At 45.0% G+C, this 24,410-nt stretch overlaps 2 protein-coding genes across 6 annotated transcripts; both read left to right on the top strand.

The window, feature by feature from the left end:
- The first annotated feature begins 143 nt into the window (after nt 1–143).
- LOC311443986 (V-set and immunoglobulin domain-containing protein 4-like) lies at nt 144–10,075 on the top strand. 3 transcript variants are annotated; one of them, XM_084534694.1, is made up of 10 exons: nt 144–358; nt 708–903; nt 2,799–3,155; nt 3,756–4,037; nt 4,261–4,356; nt 5,137–5,202; nt 5,718–5,786; nt 6,532–6,645; nt 7,916–7,937; nt 9,085–10,075. In XM_084534694.1, the coding sequence occupies exons 2-10, from the start codon at nt 849–851 to the stop codon at nt 9,269–9,271; spliced, it is 1,248 nt and encodes a 415-aa protein (XP_084390820.1). In that variant the 5' UTR covers nt 144–358; nt 708–848; the 3' UTR covers nt 9,272–10,075. The 3 variants fall into 3 exon arrangements, with proteins under 3 accessions (XP_084390820.1, XP_084390822.1, XP_084390821.1); XM_084534696.1 differs by lacking the exon at nt 7,916–7,937; XM_084534695.1 differs by lacking the exon at nt 7,916–7,937 and having other exon boundaries at nt 6,532–6,674.
- Nucleotides 10,076–16,483: 6,408 nt separating this feature from the next.
- On the top strand, nt 16,484–23,338 carry VSIG4 (V-set and immunoglobulin domain containing 4). 3 transcript variants are annotated; one of them, XM_084534237.1, is made up of 8 exons: nt 16,485–16,750; nt 19,214–19,570; nt 20,310–20,591; nt 20,815–20,910; nt 21,691–21,756; nt 22,203–22,316; nt 22,650–22,671; nt 23,011–23,338. In XM_084534237.1, exons 1-8 carry the CDS (start codon nt 16,696–16,698, stop codon nt 23,219–23,221), a joined length of 1,203 nt encoding a protein of 400 aa, XP_084390363.1. In that variant the 5' UTR covers nt 16,485–16,695; the 3' UTR covers nt 23,222–23,338. The 3 variants fall into 3 exon arrangements, with proteins under 3 accessions (XP_084390365.1, XP_084390363.1, XP_084390364.1); XM_084534239.1 differs by lacking the exon at nt 22,650–22,671 and having other exon boundaries at nt 16,484–16,750; nt 22,982–23,338; XM_084534238.1 differs by lacking the exon at nt 22,203–22,316 and having other exon boundaries at nt 16,526–16,750.
- Nucleotides 23,339–24,410: the final 1,072 nt, after the last annotated feature.

Here is a 24,410-nt window from a genome sequence, read left to right as displayed (position 1 = left end):
ATAATCGTTAATGTGCTTCCGAAGTAGTCCACAGGGAAATGCAGGTACATATGACCCTAATTCATGACATTAATTGAATACAATTAACCAATTAAATTAAACAGCTAAATCACTAATTAAATTTTACAGCTGAATTGCTATGTGAGAAAGGAGGATCAATCTGTGACATAGACTGGAATGGTCAAACCAGGTGTCTGCAATTCCTGGAAATTATGTGCATTCAGATTTAAATACATAAATTCCACTCCTCTTAAATAGGTTCTTATGGTATTTTCTGTTTTGTGGTGGTAATGTAAAGATTTAAGGTGTTTTATGAATCTTTATTTAAAATACAGTTGGGAGTGTCATGGAAAAGTTGGTAAGAAAATGAATGCTATGGATCTTGGTTTTTCATCTTCTTAACACCTTTTATTCAGTTTCTTAAGTTCTCTGAGCTTCTTGTGTATTATGGTTACATTAAATGTGTTACTTAGTAAACAAAGCAAGGTGGAAAAGAAGAGCAAATAAGTGCTCATGAGGAAAAAAGCAAGCAATTATTTTAATTAAGTGGAATTCAAAAAAAGAAGTGGGAAAGGCATATGCAGTAGAAAATAGAGTAGAAGCAATTCTTAAATTTTCTTTACACTGTCCAGTAGGACTTCACTTCAGCACACACCTCTGTTGCTAAAACAATCTTTTTTTTTTTTTTTTTTTTTTTTCTTAAAAAGAGGAAGGAAGCACCACCAGTAGCTGTTTTGGATTCTTGATGACAGAGTGAGCAAAGAAAAAAAAAGTCACTCCTGATTTGCCTCCTGACTTTGAGAGAGCAGACTAGTTTTATTTGAGGGATAAAGCTGCAGCCCTGAAAGATGGAAATGCTGGTGAGAGCAGCCGTGCTTGTAAGCCTGCTTCTGTTCTGCAACGGTGAGTACGTGGGAAGGTCTCCTGCTCCGAGGCAGTTCCTTCCCTGGCACTGCTGCGTCAGAGTGTGTGTTGGTACAGGGGAGGCTCTGCTTCAGGAATAGAAATATGGCAAAAGAGCCCATGTTTTTGCATGCCGCTCGCTCAGTGTTCAGCTGTTTCAAATCCTGTGGCTGCAGAGTGCAACGGTGTGTAAAGCCTATGGAAATGTTGTCCCTGCACTTCCAGTACAAAGATCCTGTGTATGTTGTGATGGATTACTTCAAAGAATGCAGAAAGCAGCCCAACACTGAGAGTCTGGTTAATTCTTGTGCTTCCAGAGCTGGAACCAAAAAGGACAGTCCATGATGCTTGGAGAGATGCTGCTCTGATGTGACAGAAAACATTTAAAAACAAAAATTTTTATTTGGAATGCTTTTTCTTGCATCTCACCCATTGCTTTGCTGTACTGCGGAGAGGGCTAGTGAAAAAGAATAAACTAATGTGGTAGGCCTTGGAAGGCCTGAGAAAAGCAACATAGCTAGTGAAGGGATTAGAGGGAAAAAAAAAAAAAAAAAAGGCTTAAGAGAAGCAGCTGAGGCAATTGGGTTTGTTTCCTCTGGAGAAAAGGAGACAGAGGGAAGATCTCATTGCTCTCTACAAATACCTGAAAGGAGGTTGTAGCAAGGTGGGTGTCAGTCTGTTTTCTCAAGTGACAGTTGATGGGATGTGAGGAAAAGGTCTTAAGTTGTTCCAGAGGAGGTTTAGCTCAGCTATTAGGAAGAATTTATTCATGAAAAGGATGGTTAGACATTAGAACAGGCTGCTCAGGGAGATAGTGGAGTCCTCATTCCTGAAAGTATGAAGAAATATAGGCATGTAAGAGAAAGGAACAGGTGGCACTAAGGCAGAACTCAGTAGATCAGGTTGATGGTTGGACTTGGTGATCTTGAAGGGTTTTATCCAACCTAAATAATTCTAAGATTCTACAAGTTTTCAAGCAGCTCAGTGTGAAAAGAAGCATAAATAGCTGTTAAATCTGGGCCAAGTGGCAAGGAAGATGGGTATTGTTGTAATCACAAGGCTTGAAACAGCCACACAATTAATTTAGGTCTGACCCTGGTCTATCAATTATCAGTTCTCATGAGAGAAGAAACTTGAGGGCTGAGATTAGATTTGTTGAGCCCTGCAGTTTGACATCATGTGTAACATCTGTAGGATGGCAATGACAAAGAGGAAGTTTGGAAACCAGGAGGAAAGGGTGAAGAAGTATCTCTAGAAACATTGGTTCAGATGTTTCTCTGTTCCTAAGAGCAATGAAAATGTACTGGGTCAAAAGCAATGGGCCTCTTTTTTACAGGAAAGTTTAAAGAGTTTTATGTCTTCAATCCATTGCTTAAATTCAGATCAGCTAGGAAAAGCAGTGTCTTTCAGAAGAACAAGTAGGCATTGGAGGAGAGAAAAACACTGAAACTGTGGTTTGCTGTTAATGTGCGGTGCTTCCCAAGAAAGTCCCCAGAGTGACATTAGGTGAGAGGGGAGCTGCATAACTGAATGAATCAAACCAATTCCCTCAAGTCTGAACCTCTTCCTAATTCTGATCTGATGCTCTGCCTGGTGCTTACTTGCTTATTTTGCCTGAAGGAATAGGCAGGTAAGCACCAGGCAGAGCATAAGACCAAATTCAGCACAAATAGACAGTTCTGACAATCAGCTGTCTCCCACTTGCCTTCCTCATATCATATAGCTTTTCTGTTACCTCATACCTGAAAAGACCATCAGTCTACACTTACAATGACCTGCCCATGCTTCTGATTTGCTGGAATCTACCTATTGATGTTCTTGCCAATCTCTAGTCATCCAGGAACTGCCTTTACCTTAACTGCTTATTTTTCTTTTTTCTACATTTTTCCCTGCAGCTCTCCCAGACCTGATGGGTCCCAATGAGATGGAAGGCGTATGGAAGGGGTCTGCTGTCCTGCCATGCACCTATGTGCCTGAGGAGGATTTTGTGCAGCACACCCTCACGTGGTCTGTAGTGCATGACCAGAGTTCTGGTACTGTCTTCCGGAGGGATGCCTCTGGGGATCATGTTCTCCTGTCTGAGTACAGAAACAGGGTTGAAGTCCCAAAGAACCTGCCGGGAAATGTGTCTCTCCACATCCTGAAACTGGAAATCTCCGACAGGGGAACCTACACTTGCCATGTCACCTGGACAGCCAGCAACAACAGTCTGATAGCAAAAGAGATCAGCACTAAAGTTGAGGTTGTCAAAGGTAAATTCAACAAGGAAACTATGCAAAACTGGAACTTCTTACTTGGGAAGGTTTTTAAAAAATTGAACAGATCATGTGCCCACCTGCTTCCAACACAGGAGCATTGTGTTGAGAAGTGTCAGACACCCCAGCAAAGCAGAAAAGAGGTCAAAGAAAGGAGTTCAGACCCACCACAGCCTTTGGTTCAGGGGCTGGGGGATAGATTTGTGGCTTCTCACTTACCAGTATTTCCCTGGTTCTACCTGTACTGGATTACCCAGTGTTTCTGCGGGATGTGCACCAGAAGGGAAGTAACTGGGATATTGCATTATAAAACATCAGAATTTCCTTTGCTTGGGTAGTGGTCACTTACAGAGGAATGGAGACGGTGACAACCATCAGAGGAGAAATTCAGCACAGGAGCTGCAAAGGGTGGCAAGGCTGGTGCATGTATAACTGAACCGAGCTCAAACAGCACAGAGCAGTGGAGAGGTGATGCTGCCTCTGCCCCTTTGGGAAAAAGGCTTAGGGCTAGAGCGCGAGCTGCCATGGAGTGAAGGAAACCTGCCCCCATCACTGCCGGGGTCAGCACAACCCAGGTCCCTCTGCTTTGTCTTCCAGTGCCAGCAACCAAGCCCACCATCAGGGCCGGCGCGCTGGGGCTGACGGTGCCAGCGGGAGCCAGGACCAGCCTGACCTGCGTGGCCCACGGGTCCCCACCCATCAGCTACCGCTGGTTCCGGGCAGTGCCAGGGGGGACAGCCCTGCCACTGAGCAGCCAGGCCGAGCTGACGTGGGACAGCCTGCGGCCTTCCGACGCGGGGACATACTACTGCGAGGCAGAGAACAGAGTCGGGGCAGGGGTGGTGCAGCGGAGCGATGCCGTTGAGCTGGTGGTGAGAGGTGAGTCCCCAGCCTGTAGCTCCTCACCTCAGCGGCAGGAACCAGTGAGGCAAACGGTTCCCGTTCGCCCAGGGATCAGTCACGTAGCACTGAATGTGAATCGTGTCTGGATCGCTGCTCAGGACGGGAGCCCGGCTCTGCCCTTGGCACATCTCGCTTTTGCCTGGCTTGGAACTCAGGCAGGGCATGCAGCAAACCGTCTGATGAGCAGTCTGTCCCACAGGGTCCCCAGTCACACAGCCACCCACGCCTGGGACCAGCCGGCACACAGGACCCCCACTCCCCTCAGAAGGCAGCGAAGCTCCCCGTGTGCTGGGAGGTGAGTGACCTGGGTGGCAGCGACGGGCTGGTTCCACCCTGCTGGCATGCAAATGGCACAGGCTGTCAGTGAGACAAGTCCACATGCTGGCCCTCTGGGGCTGCAGATCCTCTCTGGAGAAGGATAGAAATGGTCCCTCCTGTTGCCTGCCAGCAGGAGCTCAGATGGGGGTGATGGGGTGGAGTCCCCCAACAGCAGCCGAGCCAGAGCTTGGGAGACCATGGGCTGGGAAACCAGGGGTCACACAGCTTCACCGGGAGTCGCCCGGGGCAAGACCTGCCTTAGGGCTCCGTGCCCTGGGGAGCCTTAAGATGCTGCTGCCTGTGGTGAAGCACACCAGGCCAGCCGGGGAGGGAGGGAGTGGGGAAGTCCCGCAGCAACCTGGGTGAGTCCCAGCGAGGCAAAGCTGAGGCATCCCTGGCTGTGGTGTAGCCAGCTGCAGGTGCTAGTGCCGAGAGCCACAGGGCTGCCATTGGCAGGGGTTGATGGCCAGGGACAGGACAGCATGAGTGCCACAGGTAGTGTGCGAGCCTGCTGTCAGAGAACATACAGGATGACACGGCAGAGAGAAAATTATGGCTCGTCAGTATGGGAGCAGGTGAGATGGGTGTTTTCTTTCCATGCACCTCAGAAGTGACAGCCTTAGATAATGCAGACTGCCCAGGCAGAGCTCACTCCCTGCCTCGCTGCAGTGGCTTCACCAGGAAAAGGCTGCTCTGGCTGACACTGCAGGGGAGCTCTGGGACCCCTTGCAGTGCGTTCACCCTTGTGCCTTGGCAGATCTGTCCACAGCAACGCTGTCCGCCAGGAATGATGTCGTTTCAGAGAGGGCTCCCACTGCCACAGGTGAGCAAGCCCCTTGGTGAAAACACACACGATTTGCACGGGGAGGGGCAGGCTGGCAAACACTCTGCAGACCAGACACTGAAACCGGCTGCTCCATTTTGCATTTTTTGCATAGCTGTTTTGAGGAAGGACTTACGGTTTCCAATTTATCTTTGTGGGTTGTGGGAACTCGGAGCTGGATTCAAATAGATCTACTTGTGGAAACTTAAATTCAAATTAAATATGACCCAAAAATTAATAGTGCCCCATAATAGCAGGTTATGTGAATCATCTTCAGCAGCTAGAAGCTAAGAGAAGACATTGACAATTGTTGATTGTATGGGGTGGGGGCAAGAAAAAAACAGAGCTGGTGTTATGCAGTACTACAGTAATCTCTTGGACTACATGGGCTTCCACCACTATTACTGGGGCAGAGGGGGGAATGTACGTGTGTGTATAGGTATTACTTGTTTCTAGAGTTTGCCTATTGATTGAAAATATATTGTGAGCTTTTCATCCTTGTTCTTGTTTTGCAGATTTGCCCGTAACAGTAGTGAATACTGAGAAAGGTGTGGGTTATATGGGAAAGAATTACACAACTCAAAGTAAGTGGAGAGAGAAACAAAACTAGGAACAAGGTTAGGGACCCAAACTGACCACTTAGTAGCCAGTATCTTCCACCCCAAAATTAGTATTCTGCATTTTAGCTGCAAGTGGTATTATTAGCTGTTCTCAAGGGACCTGGATGTTCTATAGTGACTCTTAAAATAAACTGGATGTTTTCTTGTTTTCTTGTTTTTTTTTTTTTGGGGGGGGGGGGAGAGGGTGGAAGTTTCATAACTGGAACATCCAGGGCCCTTGTTGTATTCCCAAACAGTAGTTCATTCTTGTCTTTTGAGTGTCAAAGTTGGAACAGCAGCAAAGCCTGTGAGCAACTACCTCCTGTACCTCACCTAGGTATGAAGTGCCATGGTAGGTTTAAATGTGATCCAAATGCAATTGGGCAGCATCCTTGAATGAAAAGGGGTGATGATACAGGTTGAGGCTCTGTTTCATGACTTGTGCTGAAACTCTTCTGCCCAGCTCACAGCTGCAGCCTCAGTGTCTCTGAGTAAGAGACAGCATGTCATCTTCATGGCCCTAGCCTCTCAGCAAAATGCATGCACTCTAAGTCTGACTGCCTGATCTTTAAGTCTGAGCAGGGACACAAACGTGTAGTACAATCTTGTGTGCCCATTTCAAAGGTTGGCTGAGCAGCCTCCAGGAGGTGGTCAGCATCATGCGAGGGCTGCTGCTATTGCAACCTGGGAGGGCTGCTCTATTTGAAAGTCCTGTGCTGTACTGTTCTAGGTCTCCAGAAGACTCACCTGTCTCTGTACATGGTCATCCTGATTGCTGTGTTGTGTGGCGCTGTGGTTTTCCTCGTCATTTTCACTATTGTTTGTGTTAGAAAGCCCAAAGAAGGTGAGTGGGCTGTTCTGGAGAGCTTGAATGTGTTGTGTGTGCACAGCTTGGTTTTAACTTTGAGGGCTTTTGGGGCTGGGGCTGGGGCTGGTACAATGTTCATGTCTACCTGCAGCAGCTCTGGTACCTGAATCATGAAGACATTTGACCAAACCACACATAAATCAAAATAGGTGGAGGAAGACTGGAAAAGTCAGAGAAATCACTTTTTCCTCAGGGGAAAATAGTCTCCAATGCCAGAAAGTCTCCCAGATACTGAGAGAGTGAGTCCCCAGCATGCCCTCCTTGGCCACTCTCCAGTCCTGCCTGCTGTCCCTGGCTGAGCCTGTGGGCAGCTGTGTCCCAGCAGGGGCTACTCCTGCTGTGCAGTGTCCAGCTCCTCATTCAAACAGGTTTTTCAGCTCCATCTAAATGCTGATTGGAATGGGGGACATCTCCATAACTTCCATTCTGGTGCCATGTTGGTGATGCTCAGCAGGTTTCTCTGCTCTATTCAGCTTATGTTTAAGATGGTTGTTTACCTCTGGTCCTCATGGACATCCTGTAGTTCTCAAATTTATGTGCCCTATTGAGTTTTTTTTAAGAGATCTCTCAAGATTTCTGGTAGTGTGTTGATCTTATATTTTGAAGTATCAAAGCACCTCTTTGTGCCAGATGCTGTTAATACTTCTTCCTTAGTGCCTAGATGAAAAGAAGTCGTCATTAATTCTCCCATTCAGTACCAGTTATTTTATTTCTCTCCACAACAGTACCAGAAAATTTAAGACAAAATTTAAGACTCCCTTCTCACTAGTAACACTGAGGAACATACAGAAGACACACTGAGGTCTTTTTTAATATTAGCTGCCATGGTTTTCTCCTCATCTCTTTTTAATTACCTTCCTACAACTCCTTGATGCTAACTTATAATAATTATCAAATTATTTTTTTAAAGAAATCCAGAACAACGTCTTTCTAAACTATCATTTTTTTTAGCTTATAATGAATAGGAAAATTGTGGGAACTGGGAACTTCTAGTTCCTAAATTCAACTTTACCTTTGACTTCTGGCCAGTTCTTCTGACCCAGTTGTGCTCCTTCTTGGATACAAGTTGTTTTAATTTTCTTGGACCGAATTCTGGGAATAAGGATCATGACCCACTTAACATGATCTTTAAGGATCCCAGATCTCAGAAGGTGTTTTCTTATGTCAAGAAGAGACAAAGTAGAAATTTTCTTTCCAGAATATAAATGCAAATTGCTGACACACATTTCTAACTGCTCTCTTCCAGCTCAAGTCTATGAAGTAGAACAGTGAGTATAATCCTTCATTTAACATACAGTCCCCAAAGATTCATTATTATCAGAGCAGGAAAAAACATTAATGCTACTAAGCTGTCAAAATGAAAATCCTCCCAAGCAGTATGCATGAAGAGGTTGAAAGTTAGCTCTGTGGTATGTTTTACTGATGATCTGTGGGCTTTCTACATCAAGGCATAATGTAGGAAGAGATCTTTTCCTTTGCGGTATTGGAATTGTAAAAACAAAGGAAAGGTGTTTAAGCCTCATCTAGCTGAGTTAATATCAATGATCATTGCCAGGGGAAAATTCCCAGCGTTCTTTAAAATGTAAAGAGAAGGAATTCCCATTCCAGAGAGCTAAGGCTTGTGATACACAGATTATACTTTAGTTTATCCCCAGAATATCCATGGCTGAAAGTGCCTATTTAATCATGGATGTGGCAGGAAGTTAGAGGTGTTTCTAAACATCAGCATACTGATCTACTTGTAACTAGCCAAACTGCAAAGACTGTGAATGCAGCCAGAACATGCAAGGACTGTGTGACAACTAAAATGTATGTATGTATATGTATATATTTATGATGATGACTGGAGTGTTGTGAAAGGACATGCCAATGAATTTTATGCACACTCTACTGTGCCAGCACTCTATAAAGCAGCAAGTTCAAATAACAGTTGAACCCTAAGCAACTAGATGGTGTGATGGTACTTCTTTTCAGAGTACTTACCTTTTAATTTTAAAGATATTTGATATCATAAGTTCTATGGTGGATGTAGGCTGCATTCAGCTCACCATTTACCATTACTCCAGTGCTTTTTAAAATCTATATCTATATCTTTGTTTTACAAACAGCATTTGTCTGTTTGTGCCATTCCAAGAGATGGTGGAAATCCCTGTGTTGCTTACTTACCTTTTGCTGTCCCTGTCTCAAATCCAGGGAGAGCTTCAATGCTGATATAGTGCTCAAGGTTCTCTTGCTTCATGAAAGCAGAGGAAAAGACTCTCTTCTTCAGGAGACTGTCATAATCCAATAGCCAAGGTTCACATGGGTTTGAATCAGATCACCACCTTGCTCAAAATCTTCATTGTTAGGAGATGCTTTGTGTACTCTACTTGCAATTCTTCTTTCGTATTTTGTATTTTTCTATTTTGATTTCAGCTCTAACTCAATGAAAACAGGGGCTTCTTCAAGGTATGATAGTATGGCTCATTATGAGGAACCACTCTCCTCTACTGAAAACAACTACATGATGGAACCCATGAAAAATGAAAGAAATAAAGAAAATGAATATAAGAATGTTGGAAACGCCCAAGAATCTGAATATGAAGTAGGGGATTCTAAATGAGAACCAACTGTTTTCTACATGTAGTAATCCTGAAGAGTACCTTAATCTAGACAAAATCCTATTCATCTTTGCACAAGCTGGTTTTGCTCCTTTATGAGTAATTGGAGCCTTTTTTTAAAAAAAAAAAGAAAAAAGTAAAAAATCTCTGTAGTTAAAATGCAAGCCTCTTTATAAACTTCTGAATTATACATTGCTGTCTTTCCATTTTGCTTTTCTTGGTTCCTATTTAACAACTTCTGTTGAAGAAAACCCTGTGAAAGCTGGAGCATGCAGATCACAGGCCGAGAGCACTGTGTTGAACTTACTGTTTTATATGACCAAAAGGAATTGTATCCTCTTTACAAACAGTCCTTTTCTGATTGGAGTAGAAATGGCATGAAATGTTGTTAAACATCCCCCTTTATATAAGAAGTGCAGAAGGAAACTGGTGTGGGAAGTGATGTTTCTCTTCCCATCTGTCTGAAGTGCTTCATGGGTGATATTGTCCTTTTAAATGTGAGACAACTGTGAAAGATGACCTGAAAGACAGATTAAAGCTAGGATAAAACCAAGAACCTTATCACATTTGGAGCAGCAGACTTAAAGGAAGAAATTCCTTGTGAACCAACCATGCTGTGTTCAGTACGCCTTCCTGAAGCACTCTCACAATAACATACAGACACACTTCCTATGACAAAGCAAATTCTGTCAGTTTTGTAGCTGGGCAGGTTGGGAGACTCCTATCTTGCAACAAGGCATGTTCTTTCAGAAATAACATTCTCTATTCTTTCAATGGATGTTTAGTATTTCAAATAAATTAGATACTTTTCCTTAAGTTTGCAAATTATTTTGACATGAATATTTTGTATGACTCATTTGTCTTCAAAATGCCAGCAAGATCATAATGTTAACTTCTCTGTAGTTATTCATAAAGTACCTCACAGCTTAGAGAGCTTGAAGGATAAGCAGAGAGATGACAAGCTTTCTTATCATAATTTTTACCAACCTAAGTAAGTCTGTGACATGGATACTGCAGACTTATGGAAGAATCTTTTCATAATGGATGACAGGGCAATACCATGTCTGCTGAAAAGCATAGTGGACAGACGTAAAATAAAGAGGTGCTCTTAAGGTGCAAGGGAAATATTATTTGCATAGATGGTGGATTTGTGGGGCTAAAATCTGCTGCTACCACTTGGGAAAGATCTGCATTCCGGTGTACAGTTCTCAGAAGCATCAACTCAAAACTCACCAGCATTAAAAAAGAGGATTAGAAGCTATTAGGAAATGAATCCAACTGCATTAGAAAACACAATTGTAAGACTGTAAAACCCCATGGAATGCTTTCACTTTACGTATGCTTGCAGCAGACTGTTCTGAAAGATACCGAGAACAACAGTAAAGGATGATTAGTGATACAAAACTCCTGCACAAATGCCTTATAATTTCTCAGCTTCAAAAAATATTAAAAAAAAAAAAAAAAAAAAAAAAAAAAAAAGAATGAGTCAGAATGAGCTGAGTGTACTAAGTCACGACCAGTGGGAGAAGATGAATAGGGTCTGTTTACAGTTTCTCAGAATGGAAAATGAAGCAGACATTAGAAAAAATTACCTGGTATAACTTCTAAAAGGAGAGAAGTACTTCTTATATGCAATATATACATAAATTTGGAGCACAATGCTATTCATTAATTTCCATTAAAAATCAAAGTATATGGAACTCCAATGAGTAATTTGATGAATCAATTACATAAAAGTTCTTCAGAATTCACAAGCCACCAGGGATGCTTTACAGATACAAGTGATATTACGCTTTCTCCATGGACTTCTGTCACAAGTTTTATTTCTTGTTATAAAAAATATACTTAAAATCCAGGTCTAGGAAACCTTGTTTACAAAATTAAAAGGGAAGAGACAGCAATTTTTGTTGGTGATTATGTCTTGGAAAAAAAAATGTAGATGTGTACATGCAGCTTCTTGCAAATATGGGGAATCAAATGAAGTTCATTAAACTTCAGGACTGCAGAGTTAGCAGATTTTGTTCTACTTCTCTATATTTTGACCATATAGATGTACATGTACATGAATGTCTGTGTGATGAGGAAGCATATAGTGTTCCTCTACTTAAAACCACAGGAATTATTGTGAATCTGTTGGAGCTGGGATAGGCTTTGGATGTTGTGTTAAGTGATATTTATGGATTTTAGTCAGCCACAGTTTAGGGAATAGAAGGTGTAAAAGTTGCTGCTAGTCCAATCTGAGGTTAAGAGTTAGTGAAAAAGAGTTATTTTAGCCTGTAAAAGAAAATGAGCTTTATTGTGGAGAGTATAAAAAGTCAGTGCAGTCTTATGATCTTTCCTTCTTCCTAAGGAGGAAAGTGAGTAGGAAAGGAAAATTGTTGCAGTAATATTGCAAGACACACAACTATCACCAAAAGGCTTTTCCAGAGGATAACAGAAAAATCATGACTAAATAATGTGTTAAAGTCATGAAAAATTGGCAGCATTGAAATTTCCTGGGAAACTCATGTTTTCTTAACATTTCAGCTCTAGATGACCTTACAGTTTTTGGGACCTTGCAATAATGTTCTCTTTGTTTAAAAAGGGTATTAAAAAATTGTGTATGTGTGTGCATGTATGTGTTTGATGGAGAGGGGCTGCAAAGAGAATGTCACAGTTACTGAAAAGCAGCCCACCTGTCTCAGGTTCATCTCAGAACTCATTGCAATGAGAATGAGGGGAATGTGGGGCTCCAGTGTTATATGGAACAATTGGAAAGTTGAAGTGCTCCAAAACCAAGTGCCTGTTTTGCTCAACATCTGAGCAAAGAGGTGGGTATAGCCCGTGCTGCTTGGGGAATGAAGGAAAAAGAGCTTGCCCTTTCTGTAAGTGGGGTGGTAGGTAGAGCCAACCAAACCAGAAGACTTGGCTCTTAAAGGTTGGACTAGATGATCTTAGAGGTCTTTTCCAACCTGAATGATTCTGTGATTTAATTTAGATCAGATCTCTGCACGGACAAAAGAATGACAATGCAGCCAGCACTGCCAGCTCTCCCCTCCCTGCCTGCATGTCTGCCACTGCTAGTTTTAAACTAGCCAGAAAAGACCCTCTGTGTTACACTAGTTTGAGGCAGTTATTTTAAACAATGTACCCCTGCTATCAGTTCTCAGGAGTTAGCTCACTTTCCCTTCTTCTTTCATCTTTGTTTTCAAAGAGAAGGTGTGGACTTTGCACAAGATGGTGAAGCCCTCAAGGTTTTGAAGCAGTTGACAATGCGAGATAGGGGCTGAATATTAGCAGCAGCACATCAGGAAGACGAGCTGAAGTCAAGGCGGATCATCCTACACCAGCATTTGTGTTTACTAAACTCAGAGTTCAAGCAGTCTCTGTGGAGTCACTAAAGGAGGAACTTGCAAAGAGCAAGAATTGTGATAGCAATGGGGCTGCCAAAAGCATCAGTACCTAGTAAGTGCAAAACCTGAAGGTATAGGGAGTAGTTGGTATCTGCATTTGTGAACCCCTAGGGGGGTACCAAGTAGGAAATAAATACTCAGATGATGACATATATAAATACAGGTTCCTTTCCTATTACTAGGAAGCATTTACAAGGGTCTGGCTGAGGTAATGGATAACCTAAAACTGATGTTAATGGCTTAGGGATTTCTGGGAAGTTAATTTTTGGAAAGATCACTTGTACATCACTTTTGTGTTACATGACTTGGGCTTATTTACATAACTTTTTGTTTCTTTGTGTGGAACAAAGGCCATATTTTCTTAACTGTCTGTGTGATTGTCTGATAAATGTGAGAGAACTGTGGTGCACGCAACTGTAAAGGCTCCTGGAGTTAGCTTCTGTGGGACATCCAAGAAGCATTTACACTTTGTTTAGCCAGATCTGTAAGTTGGCTATGGCTAGACCAAATAAGAATATCTTGTTCTGCAGCAAAATTTGGCCTTTTTTTCCCAAGTGTGGATTCTTTATAAAGAGCACTTTGAGAACTTTCTTTTTCAGTTACCTACTTGGTGGTTTGCACAAAGCTTGGTGTTGCATTTCATCCTCTTGCAGACTTAAAAACTTATTTGCATCAATCACAACTGGAGAACTGCATAAAACCTGTTTGGCCCCTGGCAGACTCAAAACTTGAGGGTAAGATCCAGGCTCTGCACAGCTGAGCCCTATGAGTGGGGTCGGAGGTCCCACCTGCACTCATTTTTTTATGAAACAGGCATCCTTGCTGCACTACCTCTAAATAGCCAGAGATGTAGTAGCAGAAATTCCAGACCAGAGAGTGATATTGGTCACTTTGAGTTGAATAAATGATTCTTGGGATTGTGTTATACCCAGTGTGCAGTGGGAATGTGGGTGCCTGTGTGGGGAAAGGCTGCCAGGCATTTTTCCTGACTGGCACTACAAGGGTGAAAGCAGTGGATTCAATCCAAAGCACTGAAATACAGAGGCACTGCAACTACATAGACGTAAAAGGGTTTTTCTTCATGTGGTCAGATGCAAAACCACAAGGAGTGCCCCTGAAGAAATAGACAAACCACGGGACTCAGGGAGAAGAACACTAGCAGCTACATCTCTGTCCCAGGGAGACAAAGATGTCATGTAAATCACATTTTAGGAACTACAGTTCTTTATGTTTGGTTTAGCTAAGTAGTCAACTTTTATCCTGTATGATTACATCTTCAGGAAGTCTTGCATGTCCGGTTCAAAAAATTGCCATATCAGCAGTTCTAGCTTGGGTTTTCAGCTTGCTCCAGAGCACGTTCCCCAAAATCCAAATAGTCTTCTTTCATAGTCTTTTGAATAGGAGGTAGGTTACTAGCACAAGCTTCTATTACCAGTCATGGACAAAATTGTGCACAATGTTGGTTTAAAATCACCTCCCTGAAAATGGACTCATTCATTCTCAAAAAAAAATGCCTGAATATTAACAATTGCTTTTTTATGTTTGATTGATTGATTGAAGAGAGCACTCAAACATAGCTAGTGGCTTCCTGATGGCAGAGAGTGGGCAGATGAGGTACAGACAGAATGGAATGGTATCATCAGAGAAGTCAAGAACAAAAGGCAACCCAAATCAAGTCTTCATTGTATCAGCAAGGACATGCTCTGCACAAATGGATGGTACCATTGCCTGTTATTTTTCTCAGAAAGATGACAGCTGGAGGTAGCTCTTAGCCTGGAGACTCATAAGAATTTTTTGCACCATGTCTTGCCACACCACATTCAGCTTTTTCCTCCAGGGTGCCCATGCTTGCCATAGTTTTAGTGAAAATTGTACTGCTGCAAGTTTTACTGCAGCAATAAGCAGAGCTCAGCTGAAATCACATTCAGCAAATCATCCGAGCGTGGACGTGCCTCTGCCCAAACAGTGAATAAAACCTTCACTGTTCTCATCAGTTTACTGATTTTGGAAAATGAAGACAGTCACCAGTGTTCATTACCTTGCACAGAAAAGGAGCCAGACATCACTGTTGAACTGCAACACTTCCTGAAAAACGTCTGAACTTGGCTGCAGTGTAACCAGCTAAACCGAACAGATACCTGTCATGATGGGTCAAAGCTGAGGTAAAACTACACAAATTGCTGCTGGAAGCTCTGTTGGAGCTTTTGTCCTAGCTCCAACAGAAAATGGCTCCTTATATTTCAGATACCTGCTTCCTGCTCAAAGAAACTATTCTGAGTTTCTTGCAAACCTTAGACCCCCTATATTGACATCTGTGAGAGAAGTATTCCAGGGGAGTCTGCTGTTTCTTTTCCTTCATTACAATTTTCTTTCAAGTCAAGAAGTCTGTGCAGACAGAAATCTTCTCCACTGACCAAATAATGAGGAATGGCAAGGGAAATTGAATTATTTCTTGGAAGCATTTCAATGTGTGGTGTTGAATGGTGCAGTTAAAACTATATGCTGTGGCATGACTATTGTGTAAGTATTAAAAAGTTGCTTTCATGACTAATTAAAAGCCTACAACAGAATTCACTAGGTCAGTAGGCTTGCTTTTATACATGTTTCTTATCTTCTTTAATTCTTTCTCCTTTTGATAATGTTAACCACATATTAAATTCTTAATAATTCTGTTCATAACACCTATTGATAACTTTTGGATCTACTTTTAAAAGTGCCCTTACAGAGTGTGCCCAGAACACTTCCTAGATTCAAGTCACCTTCTCAGAAAACAAACACTGCATGTGCTTGCAGAGCACGAAACATAGTAAGTATAAAGGCTCAGGCGCTAGACAATTGCTGCAGAAATGTCTACTAAGATAATCTCTGATGCTGTGAAAATGAGAGCACCAGGCAGTGACCATTTGCTCACCTGTAGATGGTAAAAACTTATATAACATTAAATTCAGATGACTCTAGGTTGTTAACCTCTCATTTCACTATGCACCTGCTCCATGTCCCTGCCACATACAACTGCAGTTGCAGCTGCACTGCAATAAAGCACAGTTTCTAGGCAGGTAGTGGAAAATGCAGCTTTTGCAGGGAAATTCCTACCATAGTAAAGAGCAGGATGTTGGGTTTTGAATACTTCTCTACACATTTCTGTTGAAACAGAAAAAAAAAATAAAAATAAAAAAATAAAAATGGCATCCTACTTTTTTCTGGTCTAAAAGGCTCAGACTTAGGCAAAGAAACTAAGGCTGTTTTTCTTCCTCACTCAGACCACAGACTGGCCTACTCAGAAGCTGCTGCAGAAGTGAGTAAATGTGCATGGTAAAAGAGTTAACTGCTATCAGTAGGAGAAGACACTCAAGGAACAGAACTGAGCCACAGCAGGTTGGTCTCTGCCTCATGCTCCTGCATGGTGTTCAATGAGTGAATGCAGTCAGGCCTCCCAAATGTGCTTTTCCAGTTCTGGATGCCCAGTTTGGAGCACTTACAGTGCAATGGAAAGAGGTGCTGAGTATCCTGCTGGGCCATACCATCACAGACAAGTCAGAGGTAACTGAATTCATACCTTTCAAGCATTCTCAGGTTTGTTTTCCCTTGTTACTGATTACTTGACTATGTAGCCATCATAAACCTCTTTCATTATGAAGTGAATACAAATATGGAAGAAGTGAAAAATAAAAAAATAAAAAAATAAAGGAAAGGGAAAGAACAAATATACACACTATTATGAAGGAAAAAAAAATAGATTATTAGCCAGAAAAGTCAAGAGAATGGTAAGAGAAGTGGGTGGGGATGGGAATATGAAATGGAACCAGAAAGTTGCTTACAGTCTTTGTTCATCCTTCACCCTTCACCTCAGCCATCAGTGAAATGGACTCGTGATATTTCAGAAAGAAGGAAGGAAAAAGGGCAGCACAGCCTGAATCCTAGATGACACAGGACAGAAGAAAGGGAAGTGTTTGTGACTTGCCTTCTGGTCTAAGGCGTGAGGGTGTCTGTCACGAAGTGCAGAAAAGGGAGAGCAGACCTGCAGTTCTGGGAGAATGGGAGAAGTGGTGTGGCTAGCGGTGTTTGTGATGGCTTTCATCAGCTGCAATGGTGAGTAAATGCTTCCTTGCACAAGAAGAAAAATCAGAGTATTAAGAGGGGAGGGAAATTCCTCTGAATTATAGTGTCTTATTTTTAAAAGTTGTTACATGTGGAAAGTCCTTAGTTTCTTGTTTGAAAAATAGAGCCTGACAATTCACAAGTCTTCCTCAGTACTGGGTACAACGAGGGACTTCTGAGAGTGGGGCAGTATTAGGCAGGTCAGCTCCCATGCACCAAAGCAAGAACAAAACAACATTGTTCAGGACTCTTGGAGAGGACCTGCTCTGGTGTGGTGAGTTACCTTCCATAACTGTTTTTGTGAAGCTGGAATATGCACTTTCTTCTGGAATCAGTTGCTCCCAGGGCAACTGACACTGGCAGAGGAAGGATCTGAGAAACCTTGAGAAAGGTGCTTTGACAAGGTGCACACACAAGCGCAGAACTGCTCCTGATATTTAGAAAAACGGGTGGAAGTATGTACCCTGTTAACTCACAAAGCAGCTCTGCAGATTTCTAGGATCTGTCTCTTAAGCTACTTGTTGGGAGTTAATGCAGTGGAACATAACCCGTGCCTTTCTGGGGAGAGAGGGGAAGGGGGAATGAGATAAAAGGGCATAGTCAGAGGTGAGTCAAGTCCAGCTAAACTCAGGTAATTTGCTGCTTACATGAAGCACTTCCCAGGAGCTGTGGTCTTAGTGGACAGACAGCTGGACAGACCGGGAGAGTAAACTAGATACCACAAAATCCACACCCTCTTCTCCTGTGCCCACTTGAGCCTTTGGCAGTGTGTTTGTCTGGTGGAGACAGATATGAACCAAGAATTCTAGGTCAGATCTGAAGTCCTCCAAAGCTAAAGCAAAAAGATTGGTTTTGGTCCACTGTTCCAGTTCCAGGAATTCAGACCAGATACTTAAGGGCTGTTGCCTGCATACCACTTCCACACCACCAGGAAAGCTGGTGCTGGCAAGCTAGGAAGGAATGTGATCAGCTCTTTTACAAAAGGGACCAGAGTATAACAGTTTTTATTGTTGTTGTTTTTTGTCATCATGTCCCATCCTGTTCCATCCCCCTCCACCCGTTTATTACAGGTAATACAACTTCCTCTGACCAGTCTGCTAATTTTAAATGTAGCTCTTCAGGTTTTTGTCTTGTCCAGCTCTATGTCCCCCTGCTGGGAGAATTCACATAATTTGTCTGGAAGTCTACATACAGTTTGATAAGTGTCACAGGGAGGAAATGTTTCTTTTAAGAATGGTGTCTCAGAGATTTTTATATTGCTGAGTTTCTCCCATTCCTTCAGTCAGCTCTCCTTTAAGGTCATCCTAGCTAATGCTGAATTTGGGCACACACAGAGTGGCTGAGTCCACAGGGAATCAGTGGATGCTAGCAGCAATTACATGGCACACAGCAATGCAAAACAGTACAGAGGAGATTTTTAAACAAAACTCTGTCCGGATGAATACACTCAGTAGCCAATGTGCTTGAACTTGAGTGAACCAAATACTCTAAGGGTATTTCTCAGCAGGATTCTAAATAGCTACCATCCTTAGCTTTTTATGATGGGAGTCTGTGAAAAAACGAAGAAGAGAAATGGAAAAAAACTTTAAAAGCTGATATAGCAAGGAACTGTGTTTGGGATGTGAGATTTGAAGAATGGAGCTGTGCCTGCCCACTGAAAGTCATATAGTAAAGGAAAACCAGTGTTCCATGTCAGAAACAAGTTTCCACAGTGCTCAACCCCAGCAGTCCCTTCAGCTGCTCCTGTGGACAGAGATCCACAGACCCTCTCCCCACCCTGCATGGCCCCTCCTGTCAGCTCTGGGACGTGCTGCTGCAGAGAGAAGTGCTTGCACAGCTGTACTGCTGGGTTCTGTGAGCACCAGGGAAGCTGTGTAAGAAGTTAGTGATGTTAACAAGTGCAAACCTGGAGCCTAATGAGCATGCTTAATTGCAGTGACACAATAAATTTGATTTGTTCATCCTTCCTCCCATACGGAGGGTATGGGGTAACTGCAATTATTACTGTCAGAACAGTCAGTGTCAGCAATGGGGGGAAGGCCACTGCTGCTTGACTCATCCTGCAAGCATAAGCAGAAAGCCAAGCAGCAGAAGCAGGGCATGAAGTGGGGCTAGGGAGCAGGAATAAGAGATACTGCTTAAGGTCTTGTGAAGACTGTAGCTGTGATGCTGCTACCAGGAGCAGGATTTGTGCCTCTCGATACTGAGAAGGAATTGAGAACTGGCAAGCACCCAGAGAGAAGCAATAAAAATAGCCATGAGTTCAAAGAAACTATTCACTTCCCTGTGCTCAGTGAGATGGGGACAGGCCCCGATTTAGCTGGCTGTGGGTGGGCTACAGCACATCTAAGATGCATGCTGGCTTCCACTGCCTGGTGATTCCTATCTGTCCTAAGGACTTTCCCCTCTTTTGATGCTTTCTTATTTCTTCCCTTCAACTCTTGTTCCCTGCAGCCCTCCTGGATCTGTCTGCTGTCCACCAGGTGGAAGGGGAATGGATGGGCTCCACCACTTTACCATGTACATACATGCCCTCAGAAGGTTTCACACAGCAAATACTCACCTGGAGCATGGAGCGAGACCACAGCACCTCCACCATCTTTCGGAGGGATGAATCTGGTGACCACATCTTGTTGGCTCGGTTCCGAGACCGGGTCAGTGTCCCAAAGCGCAGCCCAGGGGATGCCTCACTCCATATCACGAACCTTGAAATCCCCGACAGCGGACACTACACCTGTCAAGTCATCTGGAGGTCTAAAAATAACAGCTTGATAACAAAGGATGTGACCACTACAGTTAGAGTCATCAAAGGTAAATCCAGCAAGAAAGCCCTGCTCTTGTATAAACAGTCTAATCCATGGAGCATGTAGGAGAAAAGGGAGCTGGCAGGATGTCTTTCTCCCCATACTGTCTACCCATATCCAAGCTAAGAGTTGAGGTAGCTGGATGAGAAGAGCCTCTCCTGTCCCTGGCTTTGTTAGTCCCTCTAACCAACCAAGGAGGAACTGATGCTCTGTGGAGGCACTGTGGAGGGGTACGGATGGATCGGGGAAGGGGGGAGCAGTTAGTCAGCACCCCGGTCTGGATCTACCAATGGGCCACTTGATCCACAGGTGTTTGAGATAGCACCCAGGTCTGGGTTTCTTTCTATGCCGATAACCAGTGTCTCTGGTTCTTATAGCAAACAGGAGAGCAAGCAGGTGTCATACTAGCCAAATGTGCCTTCTCCCTTTTGCAAGCATCCTCAGTGTGCATTTAAAAAACAGTCTTTCTCAGGGGGGCTACTGGGAGGGATGGGACAGGCACTGAACCAACAGAGCAGGCCTTCTGTGATGTGGCAGTAGCAACAGGTGGCAAGGCTGGTGTGAACCTGCCCTAGGCACAGGTGTGTAGAGCTCAACCTATGCAATGCAGTGGAGAGGCGATGGTGCCTCTGCCCCTTTGGGAAAAAAGCTTAGGGCTAGAGCGCGAGCTGCCATGGAGTGAAGGAAACCTGCCCCCATCACTGCCGGGGTCAGCACAACCCAGGTCCCTCTGCTTTGTCTTCCAGTGCCAGCAACCAAGCCCACCATCAGGGCCGGCGCGCTGGGGCTGACGGTGCCAGCGGGAGCCAGGACCAGCCTGACCTGCGTGGCCCACGGGTCCCCACCCATCAGCTACCGCTGGTTCCGGGCAGTGCCAGGGGGGACAGCCCTGCCACTGAGCAGCCAGGCCGAGCTGACGTGGGACAGCCTGCGGCCTTCCGACGCGGGGACATACTACTGCGAGGCAGAGAACAGAGTCGGGGCAGGGGTGGTGCAGCGGAGCGATGCCGTTGAGCTGGTGGTGAGAGGTGAGTCCCCAGCCTGTAGCTCCTCACCTCAGCGGCAGGAACCAGTGAGGCAAACGGTTCCCGTTCGCCCAGGGATCAGTCACGTAGCACTGAATGTGAATCGTGTCTGGATCGCTGCTCAGGACGGGAGCCCGGCTCTGCCCTTGGCACATCTCGCTTTTGCCTGGCTTGGAACTCAGGCAGGGCATGCAGCAAACCGTCTGATGAGCAGTCTGTCCCACAGGGTCCCCAGTCACACAGCCACCCACGCCTGGGACCAGCCGGCACACAGGACCCCCACTCCCCTCAGAAGGCAGCAAAGCTCCCCATGTGCTGGGAGGTGAGTGACCTGGGTGGCAGCGACGGGCTGGTTCCACCCTGCTGGCATGCAAATGGCACAGGCTGTCAGTGAGACAAGTCCACATGCTGGCCCTCTGGGGCTGCAGATCCTCTCTGGAGAAGGATAGAAATGGTCCCTCCTGTTGCCTGCCAGCAGGAGCTCAGATGGGGGTGATGGGGTGGAGTCCCCCAACAGCAGCCGAGCCAGAGCTTGGGAGACCATGGGCTGGGAAACCAGGGGTCACACAGCTTCACCGGGAGTCGCCCGGGGCAAGACCTGCCTTAGGGCTCCGTGCCCTGGGGAGCCTTAAGATGCTGCTGCCTGTGGTGAAGCACACCAGGCCAGCCGGGGAGGGAGGGAGTGGGGAAGTCCCGCAGCAACCTGGGTGAGTCCCAGCGAGGCAAAGCTGAGGCATCCCTGGCTGTGGTGTAGCCAGCTGCAGGTGCTAGTGCCGAGAGCCACAGGGCTGCCATTGGCAGGGGTTGATGGCCAGGGACAGGACAGCATGAGTGCCACAGGTAGTGTGCGAGCCTGCTGTCAGAGAACATACAGGATGACACGGCAGAGAGAAAATTATGGCTCGTCAGTATGGGAGCAGGTGAGATGGGTGTTTTCTTTCCATGCACCTCAGAAGTGACAGCCTTAGATAATGCAGACTGCCCAGGCAGAGCTCACTCCCTGCCTCGCTGCAGTGGCTTCACCAGGAAAAGGCTGCTCTGGCTGACACTGCAGGGGAGCTCTGGGACCCCTTGCAGTGCGTTCACCCTTGTGCCTTGGCAGATCTGTCCACAGCAACGCTGTCCGCCAGGAATGATGTCGTTTCAGAGAGGGCTCCCACTGCCACAGGTGAGCAAGCCCCTTGGTGAAAACACACACGATTTGCACAGGGAGGGGCAGGCTGGCAAACACTCTGCAGACCAGACACTGAAACCGACTGCCCCATTTTGCATTGCTGCTGGGAGCAAACCCTGGGCCTGTCAAACGCAGGCAGGAGCCGCCCTCTCGGCCGCCCATCCACAGGCCTTCCAGGGTTCATGTGTTGCCTGATGTTTGCTTTCTGATTGTGCCTTAACGGGGATGAAAACGTTAACAACGATCTCAGCCCCAGCCTTCACAGTTTGTCCCTGTTTTGGCCACGGCTGAGGCTTTCACCGGGCTGTCAAGCAAAGTCAGCGGTCACTGGAAGCTTTCACCAGCCCGAGGGACCCCTGCCACCCGCGCTGCTCAGAGGGCTCTGGTCCGCTTGGCACAGCGCGGGCTGCGGTCCCCTCACCGCACCGCACCTCCCGCAGGGCCGCCGCGGGCCGCGCTCTCCCCGCACCTCTACGCGCTGGCGGCCGCCCTCGGCGGCGTGGCGATCGGCGGGCTCCTGGCAGCGCTGCTGTGCCGGCGGCGGACCAAGGCGGGTGAGCAGCGGCGCCGGGCGCGGCCGGGGGGCGGCGGGGCGCTGGGCGGTGCTGAGCCCTCCGCGGCTCCATATCCCCATCCTCCCCATGGCCCCTTTCTCCCCATGGCCCCCGTCCTCCCCGTCACCCTGCCTCGGCCCCTGTCCTGCCCCAGCCCCAGCCGTTCTCCCGCAGGGAGAGGCAGGGGGGGAGGGTGACTCCTGAAGGTGGGAATGCCCGGGAGCAGCTGGGTTTGGTTGGTTTATTTTTGTTTGTTTGTTTCTTGTTTCTCCCTGTGGCACATTAATCATAAAATTTATTGATACATTTCTTTGATTATTTTTTTTTTCCCAGAACCCACCTATGAAGTTGCTTTGTGAGTATAATTTTTTCATCTGTGATGTTGAGAAGACTTTGAGGCTATCATACTGACATTTATTTCAGAAAAGCTTATTTATTCAGTGAAAAGCCAAAGATTTCTTTGAATTTTTATTTGGGGGGGGTGAGGGGAGGGGAAGGGCAGGGGCAGGTACTGAATACCTTGACAGTCTAATTTATTAGCAGCATCAGGACATTAATGTCTTAGTGCAGGAGTAGTACCTCATGCTAATCTTAACCCATAAACACTTCATATTACTTTTCTATTAAGAGTTATATTTATATCTATATAATTACTTTTGATTTAGTCCTCCTTTTTAATGTTTCTTTATTTCAGCCATAGCACTGCAGAAGTCACAAGACTGGACACTGATGCAGAAGTACCTGTTCAGTGCCTAAAAGAAAAGATAAATTTGGAGGCTGAAACATCCTATGAAATTGTCACCATGAAAGACAACAACTATGACAATGTATGCAAGGGCAAAAATCCTGAGTATGAGACCCTTTTGAATTCCATGGAATCAGAATATGAAGTGCAAAACTTTTAGCAGAGTACCACATTTCCACATGAGCGGCTGCAGATACTGAATGGTAAACTTTACCAAGGGAAACTATTCTTCCTGCCTGCCTTCTCCTCCGATAAATATACCAGTCTTGTTGCCTTCTTTTTTTTTTTTTTTTTTTTTTAAATCCAGGGGAACTGCATAACCACCTTAGTCTTTGGCAAATGAGTCCCTGCAGTTGGTGCAGAAACACTCAGCCAAGTGCTTATCTACCTACCTACTTTTATTTTTTTAATATAAAAAAATAATTTCTGAGCAGCCTCCAGGTCAAAGTGTTGCTGGGTGCAACAGTTAGCTAATAATACCAGCAAGATGTACTCTAAAGTGCATGTTCCCCTGTTAGGACATGCCGGCAGGTGAGGAGCCAGGAATTGTGCTAGAAATGGATGTCCCCTGGATTTTGCAGTTCAGCAAATACTGGTTGTACAGCTTGTTTTTTGCCTTGAATCTTATAGAGGATAGTATGGGGACAACGGAGGGGGTTGGTATGCCAGGAATATCACTTTTGCAATCAAACTGGAAATGGTCCTGTAGGTAATGAACCTCCTAACTGCCACCTTGTTTTTCTCCTGAAAAAGCAGAGCTGGTGTTGAAAAAAATTATAACATTTTAATTTTCAATGTGGAAGACAGAGGCATGATAAAATAGAAGCACTGAAGAGAAAAATTTGAGACATTTGTAATAGCAATTGTTCAAGGAACCTCTCTGGACTCAACAGACTGGCACTGATTTGCTGTGTGGGACATAACACTGGTTCCAGAGTCTGGTTACAACTGTGATAGTTACGCTGATCTACATTATGGGGATGCTGTGAGCATTCATGTTTGTAAAATGCCTTGAAAAGTGCTTGGTTAGTGCAATGCAATATCTTTCCCAGGGCAAATATGAAATGCTTCAAAGGATTTTGTGGCATATGGATTCTGACTTCCTTGTTGTTTTACCATCCAGTGCCTTCATTCTTCTGATGCTGGCAAATTTATGCTTTTGCTCTGTCTTCTCATTTAGTTCTGCAGAGCAGGTAGGGAGGGGTACAGTCATGGCCACAGTTTGACTTGGAAGTCTGAGTTGAGCTTAACCTTTTAAACAGGAGAGGACAGAAGGGAGGCATCGAGTCAGCCCACATCAGACTGCTCTCATCACTACAGCCCTCACCACACCCCAAAATGGTACATGT

Source organism: Aythya ferina (genome assembly GCF_964211825.1).
Source record: "Aythya ferina genome assembly, chromosome: 13".
NCBI lineage: Eukaryota > Metazoa > Chordata > Aves > Anseriformes > Anatidae > Aythya > Aythya ferina.
The sequence above is the reverse complement of the archived record's forward strand: the minus strand, read 5'-3'. Positions and strand labels throughout refer to the sequence as shown.